The sequence below is a fragment of the Triturus cristatus genome, chromosome 3_1 (assembly GCF_964204655.1).
Source record: "Triturus cristatus chromosome 3_1, aTriCri1.1, whole genome shotgun sequence".
In the NCBI taxonomy this organism is placed as follows: Eukaryota; Metazoa; Chordata; class Amphibia; order Caudata; family Salamandridae; genus Triturus; species Triturus cristatus.
The window spans coordinates 454,847,826-454,867,736 of record NC_140583.1 but is presented as its reverse complement, the minus strand read 5'-3'; the positions used below and the strand labels follow the sequence as shown (position 1 = coordinate 454,867,736).

Sequence of the window (19,911 nt, the reverse complement as noted above, 5' to 3'; positions counted from 1 at the left end):
AGTATTGGTTAATAAATTGAAATGCCTTTTTGATCTTAAAGATGTTAATTTCATTTATTTTCTTCTTTGAATCACAACGCTCTATTGTGACTTGTTAGCGGCATAGATTTTTAGAGAGATATTCCTGATCTATATTTCCTAGCAGGCAGGCTGTGGTGTTTGAATTATGATCTTCCCAGATTTGCCCCGGGAGCTCCTTGGCGTTCTCGCTCTGGCCTTCTCCCAGCATGGCCGAAAGGTCTTGTTGCAGCCCCAGAGCGCCCCGGACCCCTTTCCGTTTGACAGGTCACCTGGGTGGGTCTCAAGATTCTTGCCTACACTGGGCTGTTTGCCAGAGCAAGAAGCTGACGTGTCCATCTTTGCCTGCAGTCAGGCCCCTTCTCAGTCTCTAAAGCTTTAGACCGAATGCTGTCAGCTGCCATCTTGGAAGAGGGATGTTAACCCGTAGAGCCTCATTACAGCATTTTTCCATTTCAACCACCTCCTGGAAGGTTTAATATGATGCTTTATGAACTGCAAATCTATGAGATTCATAATGAATGCTACAAGTTCGAAAAAACAGGTTTATTAGCACATAAAAAAGTTCCTTATCAAACAGAAATTCACAAATTTTCCACACAGAAGACATTCTTCACTTTGGATTTCCAACATTTTTGGGTATCCTCCTGGTACAATATGTCTAAAATGAGAGAATTTGGCTCAAAGAGCATTTATTTTTGCTGAGGTCATAGCAATTACAATATTTCTACTTAATAAAAGGCCTGCTGATGTAAGACATGTTTAAAATAATCTTAATGAAAAAGGAAATGTCATGTAAAAACGTAATTACAAAAGAATTCATTTAAGAATGATCTCAACCATACACAAAACGATTTCAAAAACGGTCTTGAGAAAATAAAATAACGGTCTCGCAACTTTCCCCCTCAGTAGGGTCTCCATGGTCCTGCTAATCCAAAAATGTCTTCTACAGAGATGAGCATAAAAAATGTTTTTGTTTAAAACTTTTTTTTCTAAGTAACAAAAGAGTAGTCAATCAGTAAAATAGAATGCAAGAAACAAACTTTCTTTTTTAGCTGCCTTTTTTTTTTTTTTTTTTTTTAGATTAAATAGAGGTAGATGGCTTAGGCTGGTGGCAATATTATTCTTGCCCCCCAACAACCCTGGCCTAAAGCACACTATTGTCAAGTTTTTTTTTGCAAATTCCAAAGCAGCTTCATGTAAATAGGAAGGATTTCAAGAAGCCAGCCAGGGGACCTTCCCTGCTGGCAAAGGAATACTTTCAGTCCAACTGTACAATTTGCATAAAATGAATATGTGGGCAGAGAATGAGAGCTGGAGACCATTGAAGTGGCAGCATTGCTCATGCATTACAGAGTCCATGCATCTGGCGAGGGGAAACTCGCTTTTCCTTTTCCAAGATGATACGTGTAGGCTGAAATCGCTGATGCTTATCTAGCAGTGCCTAGTTAAAATAGGACTCCAGGGTGCCCCGGCGACGGATGTCACAGGTCCAGCAATGGAAGCCTCCTCCCAGTGAATTAGCATGACGGATATTCACTTTGATGGTGGATATACCTGTGCAAAATAAAACGGAAAAAGTGTGAGTGTTTGTGGACATTTACTGTACAGATATTTTAAAAGCGGTCTATTTGTATCACATGTAGCATGTACGGGTGTGCAAAATGCATGTAATTACGTGAAATTTAGGCACAATCACACGTGATTACGCAAAATGCAATCTGTCATCTAGTGCCATATTCCATCACAAAATACGCCCTTGCATCAATTATTGAGGACACATTTTGCAGTTTAAAACCTAGCATGAAAAAGTGACACAAGCAACGTTCTGAGCTAACCATGTTATTCCTGCATGCTAGGGGTACAATTTTGCCGCGAACAGTGCATAAATAGGCAATGTGGCATAATTTCGGGAACTCAAAATTCCAGAAATTATGTTAATTGTGCCAGAATAAATGAAATTTCAACTAGGCCTAGTATCAAGCACTTTGTGTGATTCTAGTAGGTATCATGAAATATTTGTGAAATGTACAAATTTCAATATTTAACAGAATACCTTCTAAACAAGCAACATTCTGGAATGCCGAATGTTGGTGATTAGTACATGCACAACTTAGTAAATGGGCTGTTTTTTCTTCAGCACTGGAAGCCCCCTTTAAAGAGTGAATGTTGCAGCTCACAGTTTCCCTGGTAATGTTGGAAATACCCTCAAACTAGACAGTGGGTATTCTCATACTACTGACTCCTTCCTACCCTGGAAACAGTCAGAGATTTACTCCTGCCACGGTGGACAAAGTGATGCAGTACTCCCATAATTGGTGGGGAAGTAGGTTTTGCCTGTGAAGTAAAAAAAATGAAAACAGACATGCAGCAATGCACAAAAGCAAGGGCATTCAGCAAGTGCAACTGCACAACAATAACATTATCCAAGTGGAAATGAAGGAATTCACAAACATTTTCCGGAAATAGCACTGTTTTCCACGTGGATTTGTAGTGTTTTGAAGAGGAATAGGAAAATTACATTCCAACCCTATTTTTGAAAGTCAGGGTTACAATATTAGAGTAGATTCAAGAACATCAGAAATGTTCCTTTTAAACATCAAAGCAGGGGTCATAGAACATAAGTGATCCGTGTCTGCATTATCTGTGCTTGCCTGCTGCAAAGGTAAGAGTGGCAGTATAATAAGAAACTGCAAAATACCACTAAGTATTGAGTGCAAGCATGTTATGTGATGGAGCACTGTATGCCCTAAATCACATATCAGGCCCACATTCTATTACATTCCGACATCTTCTAATCTCATATTATATATCAGATCTGTTGGCTCTACCACAGGCAAGCACAGATAATTAAGACACAGTTTGGTTATATATTCCGAATGTGGAGAAACAAAATGAAAAACAAGCACTGCCAAAGTCAATAAGTCCGGCCTCGACTATCTTTTATATGTCAATATTGAATGGATTATAAATGTAATAAAAGAATGAGCATAAGTATATGTTTTGACATTGTACCAGTATTAGATTTGATGTGTAATGGTGCTTGCATCGTTTTGGCAAATATACAGTATTAATTATATACTCCATACACACAGAAAGAGGCTTCTAGTCAGCCTTTTTCCACTATTGGCTTGAGAAATGTTTTAATATATGTAGGATCATATACACAAAGCAATTTTTTGTTTTGGACTGCAGAAGGAATTTCATTGCTTTTGTCTTCGGTGGACTAGGAGATGTTAGTTTCCACACAGTCCAAAGCAGTCACGGCTGGCACGGATCGGAGGTAGGGGGGCAGCAGTACACGGGAGGATGTTAAAGTGGGAAGGACGTGAGAAAGCGGCTATAAAAAAAAACCACCTTACTTTTTCCCTGCGTCCCTCCTCTTTAATCCTTCCCTCGCTCGACCACAGGAGGCACACCCAAGCTCACAGTCAGCCAATCACAACGCTGCCTTAGCAGTGTTGTGATTGGTCTGAGCACTATGTTTCGGCGCTGACTGGAGGCCGGGGCATGTTCTCCACGTAGGTTGTAATGCAGCCTGTATGGAGAACACACAGATTGCAAGACTGTTTAGGGTGTCCCGAGATAGCCGTCCAAGCAGTCATTGCGCACTTTAGGAGGCTACAACCACTATACCCCTGTCCCCATCCCCTCACCCAAAGCTGTGGGGTAGAAGTAGGTGAAAATAAAATTATAATAATGCAAGTTATCATTTTCTTTTCTTTGTGTTTCACTCCAAAAAAGCAGTGGGTCGATGCTCTTCTGTCTTAGCAGAGGAGCCGCCACTGGCCCAAAGATGTAAAAGGACGGTCGTTCTTTTACCCAGAGCGGTACAAAGCCAAAGATTTCCTCACCGAAGAATACTATGGAGATAGAAAGCTGCAGTTTCACTATACTACTAACAGATGTCCTCAGAGATGATGGAGAACTGTAATTGTACTACAGGGAAGACAGGTATGCTCATGTAAAAATTATAATGTAATGGTGGGGAGAAAACTGGAGCTACACCAAACAGCCTCTTAAAAAAGACTAATGCCAAAAGAGGGCAGAAAGAGGAGTACAATTCGGAGGATGGCAACACTTTGTGAGTGTCACGGCTCTTCCGGAGTGAACACTGTTAGAAATTGGGTTACTGATTGACTGGGGTATCAGCCCTGGTCAAGCAGCAACCAAAATGCTAGTGAGGGTTAGGGGCAGCCAAACCCTAAATTAACGTGTGCACACCCTCTTGTAACTTGGCATAGAAATGTCAGACTTAACTTAGAGGCAATGTGTAAAGTATTTGTGCAACACTTTAAACAGTAAAACAGTGAAAACACCACAAAAAAAGGATCCCACACCAGGTTAAAAAAATAGAACGGAGTTAAATAAATAAAGCAAGAAGAAAACAAAAAACATCCAATGAGTAGAACTGAAATTATTGAAGTTCAAGGTTTATAGTGAGAAACTGCGCCAAAAGCAGAAAGCGCTATATGGGGTATCTGGTTGTGCTCGACTGGGATAAAGTCAGATGTTTAGGCCGGGTCGCGATAAAGCGCAGGCTGTCTAAGGGACCCAGTTGCCCGCTGGATAGAGTACCTTGAATCCTGGTTGTGGAGCGTTGTGTGGATCCACAAGTTGATGTACCAGTTCAGATGCGGCAAGGCTGTGGTATAAGGTTCTGTTACATCGACATTGAGGATTCCATCGATGGGGTTTGCGATGCGAAGTCTTGTGTTGGGATGTGATGCGTAGCTGATGAGATTAATCAATTCCAATGAGCAGTGAAGCTGTGATGCGGAGTTTCGACGCAGTCACCGAGGCTGCCGTTGACTAGAGATGTGAGAGCCTGCGCTGAAGAAAGCGGGGCACAGTGGTGGTTCCAAAGGTGATGCGTCGCACCCAAGATATCTCGATGCAAGTCTATTGCAATGGGTCCAATCTACACAGCAGCAGCAATGTGCCGCTTCTGCTCATGGATGTGTCGGTCAGCCAAAGAGATGCGTATGTTCTGCTTGGGGATAAGTTGCTCAGAGGAGATGCATCGATTTTGCTCGTAAGCACCTTTGGCCCACTTCCAAGGGTCCAACCATGGGGTGCGACCACTTGGCAGGGTACCCTCACAGATGGCAGAGTCCAGTTGCAGGGATTGAAAGCCTCTTATGTCCTTGAGAATTGAGATAAGGAGGCCAGCAAACTAACCCTTGAAGTCACTCTGGGGTCAAAAGATACAGGTTCAGTCCTTCTACCTGAGGCAAGAGGGCAGCAGATCAGCACAACAAAGTAGGAGTCCAGTAGAGTGGCAGTCCTTCAGTAGCACAGCAGTACTTCCTGGCAGGGTAGGCACAGGTCCAGACGTGTATTGAAGTGATGGTGTCTGAGGCCCAGTACTTATACGCAGTGATGCCTTTGAAGTGGGGGAGACTTCAAAGACATGCCTTTGAAGTGCACACATTTCCTCCCTTCCTGCCCTGGCTCCAGACTCACTACAGGAGGAAATGCAGCCCTTTGTGTGTAGACAGGACACAGCCTATTCAGGTGTAAGTGAGGCTGTGCCCAGCTCCCCTCCCATCCTTTCCGAGATGGCCCATTCTGACACACCTAAGCTCCCATTGTGTATGGCTGTCTAAGAGTACACACAAAGCTCAACTGCCAACTATACCAGTCATGTGATTAGAGAGAGGCACCAAATGGCTAAGGAAAGAAAATGGTAACTTTCTAAAAGTGGTATTTTCAGAATTGTATTATAAAATCCGACTTCATCATAAATTATGATTTGAAATTAGGGGTCCAAAGACACCAAACTTGAACCAGTTCAATCTTTCCAATGTTATACTATTGAAGATATTGGTCTTGCAGTAGTGAAAAACGAATTTATGGGTTTTTCACTACTAGTACATGTAAAACTTAAGTACAAGTCCTGCTTTTAAACACATTGCACTCAGCCCTCTGGGGCTGTCCTGGGCCTACCCTAGGAGTGACTTATATATAATGTAAAGGAAGGTTTGGGCATGGAAAAAGGTTTATTTTGCCAGGTCGAAATAGAAGTTTAAAACTGCACACACAGGCTCTACAATGGCAGCCCTGAGACATGGTTAGAGGGATACTTAAGTGGGTGGCGCAATTAGTGCTGCAGGCCCACTAGTAGCATTTATTTTGCAGGCCCTGGGCACATGTAGTGCAGTTTACTAGGGACTTATAGGTAAATAAAATAGGCCAATTTGAATGAGAAGCAGTATTACTATGTTTAGAGGAGAAAGCACATACACTTTAGTACTAGTTAGCAGTGGTACAATTCTCAGTCTCCTAAGGCCAGTAAAAACAAATTCAACAAAAAGTATGAGTAAGGCAAAATGTGTGGGGCGACCTTGCAAAAATGGCTATTTCCAACAAATACCTAATGGCTCATCCAGTTAAATTATTACTGCAATCTAGTAATCGCAATATTTAATTCATAACTATACACAGGATTAGACCAAAAGAAAATAAAGCTGGTCTTGATACATAGGCCTTGGAAGCGGATTTATGCAGTTTCTGTATCTATCTTGTGTAACTGTGAGACCATACTTGCATCCTACGCAACAAGGGCGTGAGTGTGCACTGACAAAGTTGGCATCTTGAGGAAATGCATACAGCAGAACCGTGTATCTAGGTCCATGATTCACAGCCTAGATAAGTGCTGGAAAGCTGAAGCATCAATATGCAGCCAAGAGAGGACCTTGTATGAGAGTATTGTGGAGGTGAGAAAGCTTGTTGCACTGTACTTCAAACAGTTGTCTTCAGAGAAGAACACAAAAATGCTTGAAAGCAGAAATTCCAACAGAGATCCTCATAGAAATGGAAAACGTGTTGCACTCTACTACCAACAGAGGTCCTCATAGAGGAGTACAATGGAGATGGAGTGTAATTGAAATGGAAAGCTGCAGTTGTACTATATTATCTCAGAGGGCCTCACAGAAGAGTGCAATGAAGATGGATAGGTGGGTGTGCACTATAGTACCAATAGAGGTCCTCACAGAAGAGTGCAATGGAGATGGAAAGCATGTTTCATTATGCTACCAACATTAGTCCTCTCAGCCGAGTAAAATGGTTCCACAGCCCTTTCTGGGTGTATACTTAAATTTTAGAAGGCTGGTTTATGCAAAAGGCACACTATGTAGACATCTTGAGAAAATACATACAACACTTCTCTGCACAAAGACTCATGTTTTCCTCACACAATTGCAATAAAAGGAATATTAACTTTCTGGAAGATCACATTTGCCATGCACCGACTTCCACTGTTGAACGTTTCCTTACTTTTTAGGAATTAGGATGTGCACTCAAATATGTAATGCCAGCTGCACAACTATTCAGGGATCCCTCTACTATTCTGGTATTTGTGCACACAATGAACACATGTAACTGCAAAACCAGAGTATCGGAAAGAAGCTCTAAGCTGCTGCAGTAACTCAAGTCGTTACTAACGGTCCCTCTTAAGTCAGATACAATTGCTTGAAATGTCACTAGAAATGTGCATATACACTCTTGCTACCCTAATGCCTTGGGCTCGTTTATCTACAGGATAAATAAACTAAAGTTGGTTGATATTGATGAGTCACATTGTAACTTACAACAAATGTTATGCATGTTATGGAAATAGTTGATCACAACCTACTATACAAAAGTATTAGTAGTTGCTGGTAAGTACACGTGTCCAAAAAGACCTATTGTTGGGCAACTCGTTTTTGGGTGCCTGTATACATGTGCAAGAGCAAAATGCAGTCACTCAAAGTAAAGGCATCCAAATACTGAAGTTAGCTTATCCACTAATCTATACTTTGTGCTGTGGTGGGAGGGAGCATTATTTGTGAAGCATTTGAAGAGACAGATGGCAAGAAACTGTTGACTGAAAGTCTCTATATATGCATGCACTCTTAGGAAAACATGTGGTTGGCCAGACAGTGAAAGTTAGATCTAAAAAAATAAAATAAAAAGGTATTGGACAGAAAAAGGAATAGTGCTAATTAAGTATGGGCAAAGCACATTTATGATCAGTGTGGGCAGTGCAGATGGGGGGGAAAGCAGACTTGCTGAGCCTGGTGCCCTTCGCTGCTGTCAAATGCAATGTTTCTACATTATCCAACTCCTCATTAACCGGTCTTACTCTAATTTGAAATGTGGAGTATTACAATGCATTCTGCAGGATTTCTAGTTAGTCAACATTTAGGCCTGGTCTTTTCTTTGGATTATCAAATATTTCTATACGTAGTCTTGATTAATTTCAAGTGAATACTATGGATCTTTGTGTTTTGATTCTTTTCACTGATTTGTATTTAGCTAGAAATGTCAGCAGAACACACTACAGCTCACCATCTCCTGCTACTGCAGGTAATGTTGATATTCATGAAGCAGTGCAATTTCATCTACAATTTGGACCTGAATAAATGTGTGGTTTCAAAGTTCATAAACACCTCTTGGTCCCTATTCAAAATTCCTTCTTGATACGCATTTCATTATCCTTCTTAGCGCCTCGTGAAGTTTTTCTGTGAGGATTATTCTCTAACTCATGGGATATTTGAATCAATTTCTTTACATTGGCCATGCACAGTTTTAGACGTTTGCCATCTAAATGTCCCTTTTAATTTACGAACCTATTTAGATTTATTGGTGTGTATTCACAATATTCAAAACTATTTTTTCAACTTGATGTAATTTATTTTAGTGTTTTGTAGCATAAGTCCGATTACTATTATTGACTTGCTAGTACTAGGTTTTCGCCCAATTTTGTTATCTTGTTCAGCTAGTGATCCAGATATATTCTGTCCGCTCCCTGATTTATATGGTAAAGCAAAGGATCGCTCTTCCTGTACAATAGGATCTGGTATACTGAGGGACAGCACGTGTATTAATAGTGGTCAAGTAGACTTTCTATAGTCCTGGCGAATAATTGTGAGCCCAGTGCTTTGTGCGATTGTGATTCTGTGCAAAGGCAGGTGCAAGTGTGAAAACAAAGATCAGGGTCACTAATTACCTAATTTTTCAAACATCTGATGGATTGAGTGCTCGTTGGCATCCACCATCACACGCTTTTGATCAAGCATTAAGACGTTCATGGAGAGCCATTTGGATGACATCCAAAGTGGGTGATCTAAAACCAGAACAACAACACGGTTAGAGATGCTGATGCGGACTCAGAAAACAAATATTTTGATTTTTCATTTCAGAAGTAAGCAAAGAATACCTTCAGGAATCAGGGGGGTCGGTGGAGTGACTACAGTCCAGCCGGCCTTCTTGAAGAGGTCAATCTAAAAAAAAAAATTATAATAATATTAGGCTAGTTGACAACTTTTACAAATATTTAGTCTTCACTGTGATTTAATGCTGCATGGGTCTTCAAATAATCTAAGGTGTAAAGCTGTACCTGGTGGCAAGGACGGTCTGGGTTGGAAAGCACTAGGCCAGGTCCAATGATGTTAAAGGTAGCATCAATGTGCATTGGGTTAGGATCCTTAAAAGAGATGATGTGAACTCTGTACTCTGGAGCAAGATGTCTTCGCATCCACTCAATGCCTTGGTAATTTGTAACCTAGAAGAAAATGTATTTTTTGTTAGAAGTCAAAAGTCCTGTTCAAGGTATTTTGATGAATGCTCTAAATAGTGGAGATCAACTCTTTCAGCAACTAATTTTTCTTTCTCTACCACCCACTTAACAATGGTCTACTGTGAGCTGGTGGCAGCGCCCAGTACCAGAAGCACTTTCAGTGACTGAGTGCAGAGACAGAAAAGCAAGGGAGACTGGCCTTGACACAGGTATGGCGTATTCTTCCAGACTAATTATCAGTTATCTATTACGCAAGAAGAGGGAAAAACTGGTCAGGACCTGGGTATGAAGTTCCACGTGGGAACTGAACATGACCCAGATGATTGTGTGTATCGAGTGGAGCAGAGAAACTCTGGAGCACCAGACGATGAGACTTTAGTACAATTCCGTATTTGTAGGAAGTCATTAGGAACCCAGAGGCAGGTTCACAAAGATGTATTCGTGCATATAAGGCTGGAAAACAGGTTTAGATAGCATTTTATGTATGACAACCCCTTTTTGTAATTCACAAAACGTAGGCACTTGTAAAAGGAATTACTTACAAGGAGACTTCATATGAGTAAATATCCTGTTGTGGGTAGGAAGTTGGAGTTCTGGTGTGTAGATGAGCTAGGGGTGTGTGAGCAACCACAGTCATACATGTTTATGATTCACGTACATGTGTTGTATGCACAAACCATTATCTGACCCCTTCCCATCCTGGTAATGGTCAGAGATGGACTTGCGTCAAGAGCTGAAGTAAAATTCATTTTTAGAGAAGAAAGGGAAAGATAGCCGCCAACCCCCCAGCTCCCCCCCCACCCAAAAATAGTGGGAGTGTAGGGGAAAGGGTTCCTCCAAGGGAAAAATGTTTACAAGCAAAAATGTGTGTATATTCTTGAATGTAGAGAACTTAAATGTTTTCTAGGAGAAAATCTAGAAACCTGACTGTCATGTTATTTTGTGTAATAATAACTTTTCTTTTATCAAGCTTCGCAGAGCTGCAACAGTGTTTACTATCACTAACTGAAATGTACTCAAGTATTACTTCTGATGTAGATCTTGCACATAACCGATAACAAAAATAAATAACCTTTTCCTCACGTGTGGTTAAAAATTTCTTTTTAAATAAGCAATTGCAGTGTGAATCTAGCACAGACAACATATTGAATTTTTAACTATTTTAAGGAACACATAAAAACTTTCAATTTCTACCTGACTCCTTTGTGCAAAAATGTCTCTTCCAGCTCTCATAAAATCAGCAGCATCAAAACACGGCTCAAACTCGGTTGTCACAAATTTTCCCTGAGCAGCCAGTTTATGCCTGTCTTCCACAGTACGGATTGGGTAATCCTGGAAATAACAAACGGGTAAACACAGTTAGTGAAGCATAGTCAGTGGACGAAAAAACGCAAACCTAGCGCCATGTTTTAAAGGGCACCAAGAGAAATCAGAACACAAGTATAGCATAATATATGCTGTAATAGATGTTTTAGGCCTGGATTTCTCAGAGAGGTGATGACTGGGTCACGAAAAGTGAGGGTGTAGTCACGAAATTCAAGGTCTTCAGTAAAAAGTGAGCTATACTATTAGTGATTTAGCATAAATACCACGGGTTTTATTAAACTGTTCCTCGTTTATATGCCATTTAATAGTGTTAGTGCTTTAAAGTAATTTCCATAACGTGCTTTAAACTACTGCACACAGACTAAGTCTTCTTATTGAGAGAAAATGGGGCCAGAGCCCTAATACTTTAACTATAGAATTGGGATTTTTCTTCTGAATAGGAAACAAAGTCCAAATAAATCTCGAAATAAATGTAGCTTCAGACAAAACAAATATTGGACGGTTTAAAAGAAAGCGATTAGAAACGTTAACTTTGTATGCAACATAATAACAAGAAATGTTGTTGCTTTTTTGACATGTGAAGAGGTCAGCTTTTTTAGGGGTTGGGGGTGACTGTGAAGAAGCATGGAAGATAGTCACCCGATTTATGTGAAAATCAGAGAACACATTTGGAAAGGAATAAAACGTAGTTCTGATCACGCTCTTAAGGTTTTGTTTACATTACTCTGAAAAGTGCATTATAACTCTGTAATGAACATGTTAACAAAAAAAATAATCTTACTTTATAGTGTCCCATGCCGGTGATAAAAGGAGAGTTGAACCCAGATTGAAGCTGGCCTTAGATCCAGGCTGCCAAGGATAGTATGGTCCAATTCTGCTCTTTTACTCCTTTCCCGGACATTCAGGGACGTGATTAATCCTAGACTGCGTCGCTTAAAACCCAAGACTGGACATGCTAGCAGCCGGTCACTGGTAAAATCACAAATGATCCAAACTGTTGCATGTATGTAGGCCAATCATCACCACACACATAAATAGAAGTAATTGGGATACCTGGTCATAAAGTTCATCAGCCATTGTGGGTTTTGGTGCAGTGGTCCATTTGGCACCGCGGCGAAAGTATTCCTTGATAAGAGGTCTATACGCTCTGTATTCAAAGAAGCGAGCACGCCACGCCATAGGTGCCTCAATTATTTCATTTCCAACCACTAGTAGAATGTCTCTTGGCATTGCAGCATAAAGGCCTGCATAAAAAATATAATACTATTTAAAATACATGGAAATAACAGCATGTAATCACATCATAAAGCTCTTTTTCAATAAGGGTTCACTGTTCCTTAAGACCAGGTTTTGGAACTCTACTTCCTTGCAATTGACGTTTGAGCTATGGTGGTGAATATCACTGCAATGGCATTTTTCCGCAATTAATATAACCACTCTTCAACATTTCCTCGAATACCGCCTCACTTCATGGGTAATTCATGGTTAACACATGCCACCCAGGTGTTGTGCGCAGAATCTTGGGATTCTTGGTATGCCCACAACTGTATTGGCAGGAAGAACTTTCTTAGCACCCTTACAATCATGCGAGATGCCTTCGAGAAGAAATGCAAGACACCTGACTTCTACCAGGTCTGCCTCTCCTCGCTGAACTTTTCTCCCCATTTTATGTGACAGTATGTGACCTACAATTAAAGCGGAGGTATAAAGAGATGATTAATAGACAAGACTTAAGATCAGACTGTACTATTGATGCCTTTAGAGTGAAAATACTATTTCAAAGCAGCCCCTGCCTTCCACATGAATATGGAACCTGTGTTCAAGCTTTAACCCCTTGTGAATGACTCCACATGTTCTCCTCTTGTCCGCTTTACCAGTATGTGAGTGATCTGAAGCAGCAATCATTTGGCTAGCATCTTGTCTTAGGTGCCACTCTATGTTCCTTCTCTTCTTTCCCTCATGGTTTCATTGTCTACCAGATTCAAAGATTCCAAAGTCACCCCAATCTGAAAAGTCTGAATGGTCCAAACCCAACATTGCACATAATCATCTCTCCTCCATCCTCATCCTTCTCAACCTCCAAGCAGTCGATCATGATGCGCTATTCACAAATGTGCCAAGTCGGGCATCACTGACACTGCACTCTACTAGCTTTTCTCCTACAAATTGCATAAATGGTGCTTGCAAGGAAATCTCTAGGATTCCCCCTTTTCCATGCGAAGGGGTACTGTAGAAAAGTGCAATTTTTTAGCATGGTCACCCACACTTTTTTGCCTGTATCTGATGCAATTTTGACAGAAAGCACACTGGGTTCCTCCTGTCCTGTTCCCATGTGCCAGATCTTTTTCCCAAAACTGTACAATCGTTTCCCCAATTGGCAATACCTTTTACACCCCTTATAAGTCCTTAGTAAATGGTACCCCTGGTACCTAGGGAAAGGAAGTTAAACAGGGTCTAACAACTGCAGCATGTATTGTGCCACCCCAAGGGACCCTCAGCACACATATGCAAACTGCCATTGCAGACTGTGTGCCATGGTGTAGAGAAAAGTGAAGACATGATATGGCACACCTCCTGTGTGCCATTCCTGCAGACATTGCATGCAGTATAGGTAAATCACCCCTACAGCAGGCCTTACAGCCCTATGGCAGGGTGCACTTTACTACGTGTGTGGACTAATCTGCATGAGCAGATATGCCCCTGTAATGTAAGTCAATTCTTAGACATTGCAAGTAAACGGGTGAAGCCATTTTGATTTCATCAGCTGGATATTGGTGTTCACAAGTTCCCCAGCTACGTGATGGTGAAACTGAACCTAGAGATGTTTGGTATCAAACACCTCGTATTAATAAGCCCACACTGATTCCAGTGATGGATTTATTAATACAAGCACCCAGAGGGCAGCTTAGAGGTGCTACTGGAAACCTACTGATTACTAGTGCTCTTGCTGACTGTGTAGACCAACCTGCCACCACAGACAGGTTTCTGAAACCCTGCGTTTGAAAACCTGTGCTCTGAGGGAAGAAATAATGGCTACACCGGCAGGAGGTGTTGTCACCTCCTCCAAGCAGGATGGCTAAGTGATCAGCAAACAGGAGGCTTCAAAGGCCTCTTCTGCCTTTGTACGCAATCCAAAGCTTCGCCAGACAGGAAATGCCACCCCTTGCACCAGGCCCATTTAGCCTTAGGACAGGCAGAAAACAATGTTAGTTAGGAGGCGTATCTCCCATCTGAGGCTAGTACCACCCCTAAAGATGGGCTACCTGATGTGGACCGACTTTTAGAATTCTACCATCTTGGTTTTGGTGGAATTAGGCTCTCTGGGTCAGGGTTATGCCCATAAGAAGTGGTCAAATAGAAGGTGGAGACACCATAAAGGGAAGAAGCCCACTGGCTACTACCTGTCACGCCCCATAACGCCCCTAAATTGAGTATTTTGGTGGCACTCCTGACACCAGGAACTTAGATTTGACAGATCAAGAAGAGAAGGACACCGAGAGCAGGAATAAAAAGCAAAAACTGAAGACTGACGTAAACTTTTGGCACCAAACAGTGCCTCCCACACTAAGGCTCCACAAACGTGACCCAGCGAATCATTCTGCAGCTTACCAGCTTCCAAGAACCCCAGGATACTGCCAGCCCTTCACAAATCGCCATGCAATCTCCCTTGGAGTAGAGAAGCTTCTCCCCTTAACTCCACAGGCACTAATCTTCAAAGTACGGTTTACTGTGTTGACGCTCCCTGACCAGCCCGGCACAGCAGCCCCCAAGAAGCAGACCCTGTGCTCCTGAAGGTCAGATCAGCCTCCCCACCAAGTGAGAAGACACTAGGACTGGGGTACAGAGCTCTAAAAACCCTCTAAACACCGAATATTCAATATTTCACTACTAAACAAGATGCCACGAGTGTAGTTACCTTACAGGCAATAGAGACATGATTTGAATGGTACAGCAGGTGCAATAGCGCCGGGGTCAAAAGTTGTCATAAGTCCTTTAACACCAAAAATTGCTATATCTTACTATTAAACAAGCAGTCAATGCAGTTATCTTGCAGGCATTAAGGGTATGATTCGAATGGTGCACCAGGTGCAGTGGCACCGGGCCCAAAGGTTGTCAGAACTCCTCTAAACACATATTGCTATTACATCATTAAATTCTATTATTTCCATTTCCTTTCATTTTTCTCAAAATGTTGCTATTACTTACCCGCACTATGCCACTAGTAACAGCACAATATATTGCCATTTTGTACATTAACAAGTCATAACACTTTAACCGACTTTCTGTAACTTAGAAGTACAACTAATCAGCAAGCTACAATTTACAACAAAACAAAAGCTTATTATTAACCACATAGGCGAAAGCTAGTGCATTTAACAATGCTTGTTTGCATACTCCTTACTCCCCTTGCTTCTTTTTTCTTTTTACAAACCACTTACTCCCATTTGCACTGTTCTTCCTTTTTTCAAACCCCTTACTCCCCTCTTGCTTTACACACAAGTAGTAACTTACCTTTGTGAATAACAAAAAGTAATCAACTTAGACGCAAGTCTAAGTTTACTACTTAATTCTAACTTTACTACTTTTCGATATTCACAAACATAAGTTACTACTAGTAACTTTACTACCAGTAAACTTAGTAGTAAAGTTACTACTAGTAAAATTACAAGCAATGAAGTTACTAGTAGTAACTTACCTTTGTAAATTCCTAAAAGTAGTAATGTTAATTTTGTTTCAAGTTAGACTTTTGGTCTAACTTTCCCTTTGTGACTCGGGCCCTGTGTCACCAGCTCATGATTAGTCTAATTAACAATGTATATCCCCTGTAAGTTCTATGATGCATATTTCTCATCGTCTCGGTCCTACTCCTTCAACCACTTTATTTCTATTTAACAATACAGAGTTCAACAGGTATCATAGTGGCATGCAGAAAAAACTTTTAGAAACTAAGCAGCTGTTCAGTCCATTCATTAACAAATACACGATTTCTGAACAAACAGGTCAGCGCACGGGTGGGGGGGCGGGAAGTAGGCGAAACTCCTCAGGTGACTTACACAATCGCATCATACATAATTAATATCCTCTTCTGGAGTGGGGAGGGGGCGGTAGTGTGGCAGCAGCTCTGAAATGGTTTAGTGGGTCTTGTGACTGTCTCATTCTCATCTGTACTTATTCACCCGTATTCCATTGGGTCCCCGATAGCCAGTGTGCCAATCTGGGGGATTCCCCGAATTAATGTCTAGGGTAGGCGTAAATCGACCCCCTTTAGCTCAGAACTATCCAGTTGGCTCACAGTAAACCCCCATAGCGAGGGGCTGTCCATCCTGATGATTGAATCTGGTCTGTAGGTTTGCCATTATAACACATTAATCTGCCTGACTTTTGTAAATCCATCAGAGTAATCTACTCTTGTTGTAGTGGTTTCCACCTAGTAATGTACATGCTAGATCCTGCTGACCTGTTGCATTTCTTTTATTTTCAGTTTTTGATTTCCACTGCTAGACCGACGTTTTGTAGCCCATCTCACATGTGACTTGCCACTCTGCCTTTTTTACATAATTGAAACAACCCAGCTAGAATATTTTCTGATGCAGAAACCAAAAAGTTTATTTATTGGATGATTTACATGCATCGATGCGATGTTTTTTTTTGTAACACACTTTAGTTGTAATTCCAAAATGCATCAGCAGTATAGAATAGATGTCTTGTATTGCTACAAACAACATAACGTATTCCTGTACAAAATAGTTGTTGCCTGTAAATTTTACATTCTCATGAAGAATTAGCTGATAGAACAACACATTTAACATAATCATTTAGTGGGATTGATGCCAGCAAAGAGATGCTCGGCCACAGACTGGGCACAGCCTAGGACGCCAGACATACCCAGATGGCTGAGTGACACGAGGGAGGGCGTGCTGGCTGGAGAGCGAAGGCTGAGATTAGTGCGCACTGATGAACACGCAACGCGAGACTTGGAGATCTTTCGCATGCCTACAGAACATGGTAAAACCAGTGTTAGAAGTGGGCGGGAACGGAAGGGCACGGCGTGCCCCTACTTTTAAAACTTATTTCAGTCCGTTCCCCTACTTCTTTGTTTTAAAAAAGCATCCCAGGACTGCAGGAATAGCCCTACTTTTAAAATTGCAACTTTATCTTTCAGCCTATGTGGTGCACATGGAGGAAGGCCTCTGCAGTGCCCACGACCTCCTCCCCCTTCCCCTGCGTGTCTAGGGGCCTGCAAAACATCACCGAAAGGGCCATCAGTCTTAGGTTAGCACGAAAACTGCTACCTCTGATGGCGCTGCTGCTGCCGTGATTCACACCTCATTTGGTGGGGCCGCTACTTGCCTGCACCCACTGTGACCAATACAATGGTCACGTCAGGATACTTTGGTGTCCCCGCCCTTGACCTCCTCTGCCCTTTATTTTCGGGCTCACACAGACTGACGGTCGCCACCAGGAAAAAACAAGCATTTGCAATGCAACAGGTCTCGCATTTATACGAGTTTTAGCTATTGGCATTGTAAATGAAAATGCCTTTTATTTTAGTTTGTTTTTGAAACATAAATAAAAAGCATTGTCATTTACAATGCCAATAGCTTACACTCGCGTAAATGCGAGACCTATTGCGTTGCAAATGCTTGTTTAAGATTGCTGTGGGTAATTTACTTGTATTTGTATGTTTATATGGTGGGGAAGCCATTAGTATTCCAAGCCATATGTCTTCAGTTGTGTGTTAACCAGGAGGGTAGGCCGAGGGGAACTCACCAACAACCATTCCATTATCTGACAGGACTGTCAAACGCAAATGATGTGTACTTTATGTAAGATTTGATGGAGGAGTAATGAGGCACCAGTCTATTTTCTTTGCAGCCTGGAGCCAAGAGAAATCTATTAGGGTCCCTGAAATTTCAGCTTGCAGCAAAGCCTTCTATCACGCTGTGCAAGGGATTTCTACTATGAGGCCATGGATGGAATGGGTATTGATATTCTACTCATTCTCCGCTTTGAATGCGAGTTCCTCAGCAAATGGGCTCAGTTGAGTATTAAATGTACCAGCTCCCCAATGCAGGAATGAACATCTACATTACTCCAAGTCTTCCTTGTCCCAATCTTTGGATTCCATCCCTCTTGCTTCAACCTTTCCCAGATTACATATTGCTTGGTAGTGAGTCATTACTGAAACAGGATGACACGGGCAACATTTTAAAAAACAACTGAGTTATTTTCTTTTTCTAAAGTTCACATCACTCAGTAATCCTTTGGACACTCCGATTCGCCACACCTAACAAAGTAATCTTAAACAGAAGTTCAGATTTGCTAGTAATCACGTGGGAAGCCCTCAAGAATGAGAGAGAGTATCGAGTGAGAATCAAACAGGACCAGGTGATAGAAACACAAACTACAAGATAGCCCAAGGCTAGCACCTGCTGTTCATGGTGACTGTTTTTTCTCCCAGTTCTAAAAAAAATTTCCTCCACTTTATGGCCTTTGACTACTAGATGTGAATGGACGTACCAAGGAGAGGCCAATGACTGTATGCGTGCCATCACTCTGCTCTGTTCTCTACTTCGAATTCTATTTCCGGTGCATAAAGTGTACATGAAACCTACATCTATTCATCCATACAGCCTTCTGTCCATCTTAAAATCATCACTCGATGAGCTTTATCTGGTACTGCACGTATACTTGAATTCTCCTCATATGAGACACTCCGGGTTGGACTGTACGCGCCTGCGCCTCTATTCAGCTGTGTACATGGGTGACAAATGCTGGCGTTCTGCACGCATGGTGCATGAAGGTTTCTGTGCAGAAACATTAGGGTTTCGTGTTAGTCTGCGTAGGTCATAACGGGGGTGTTGCTAAACGTGAGGGGACACCTAAACTATTGCTAAACATAGAGGTGGGAGCCCCCTCCACAGGTCAGCGTCCAGTGCAGCCGCACCAGTCGCACTGCCCTAAAGCCAGCCCTGCATACGAGTCATCTAAAGCACTGTCTGCGTCCTGCATCACTGTGGGAATGAACGCGCTGTAAAACGACAACCTGCTTCGTGGTTTCTCTAATATTCAACAGTTTTGTTCAGTGTTACAAATTAGTTACAACGCACAGCCTCTCATCTTCCCAAGTAACGACCTATCATAATCTTCCGGCTGATTACCCCAAACCACCATGGTTAAGAAAACAAGCATCGATCTCTTGTCTTTATAGGGCCATGTGCTTCTATCTAGAAACACATGGCCCCATAAAGATAAGAAAGTGCTTTGCGACAGCAGCAAAGCAGGCGACCCAGTCCGAATCGGAGGCCAAAGGGCGTCAACAAAAAACCCTAATTTCCAATGGCAGGCCACCGTTTAGCATAAACGGTGACGCCAGCCAATAAAAATGAGGGGCGGGGCTTCAAGTCCCCTTCTCAAATCTACTCTCCTACAAAATCTCACGCCCATCGACAGCGCTTTGCGCTGCAACGCCAATATCGCTCTTGTTTTTTGTGAGTAGAAGAGTTGGCCAAGCAGGACAATTCAAAAGGTATCCTTTGCAGGACACTTATACATAAGTACTATACTATGTTTGAGCAGCTAGCTAGCTGACATGAATATAAAGGAGCCCTTGTGGATTTCCGTGAGTCAGATCAGATTCCCTTGAAGAGGCCCTTTCTCTTCTGAGCCCTGCTTAACACATGTGTACAGGAGGAGCCCTGTATTCATGTCCTCAATGTTTGAGACAAAAAAATACTCATTGATTTCTGAACAATGAGAGTAAAAGTGTTAAGGTAACATGTCGTTCCTGATTATATTTTGCATGCTTTACATAATCCTGCATTCCCTATGAGTGTTTGCATTTCCACATCTGAGTCACATCCAGGTGTTTATAATGGGGCAGAATTGGGTTGCAGCTGAAGACAGTGCAAGTTTCACTCAGTGGGACAGAAGGGTGTTCGGGGAAAAGGATGTGGCACTATGGACAGAGCTACAGAATTTGGAACTGGGAAACCTGATTCAGC

The 19,911-nt window shown here is 41.9% G+C and overlaps 1 protein-coding gene across 1 annotated transcript in view; it reads right to left on the bottom strand.

Moving 5' to 3' along the window:
• Positions 1-549: 549 nt before the first annotated feature.
• The window catches only part of LOC146860397 (glycine amidinotransferase, mitochondrial-like), a 65,240-nt gene continuing 45,878 nt past the window's right edge, over positions 550-19,911 (bottom strand). Inside the window, exons 4-9 of the mRNA XM_085644263.1 lie at positions 11,960-12,150; positions 10,775-10,912; positions 9,401-9,565; positions 9,221-9,284; positions 9,011-9,127; positions 550-1,575 (exon numbers count right to left, since the gene is read on the bottom strand). Coding sequence (XP_085500389.1) covers positions 1,463-1,575; positions 9,011-9,127; positions 9,221-9,284; positions 9,401-9,565; positions 10,775-10,912; positions 11,960-12,150 — 788 coding nt within the window. The 3' untranslated portion in view covers positions 550-1,462. The remainder of the gene's footprint in view (positions 1,576-9,010; positions 9,128-9,220; positions 9,285-9,400; positions 9,566-10,774; positions 10,913-11,959; positions 12,151-19,911) is intronic.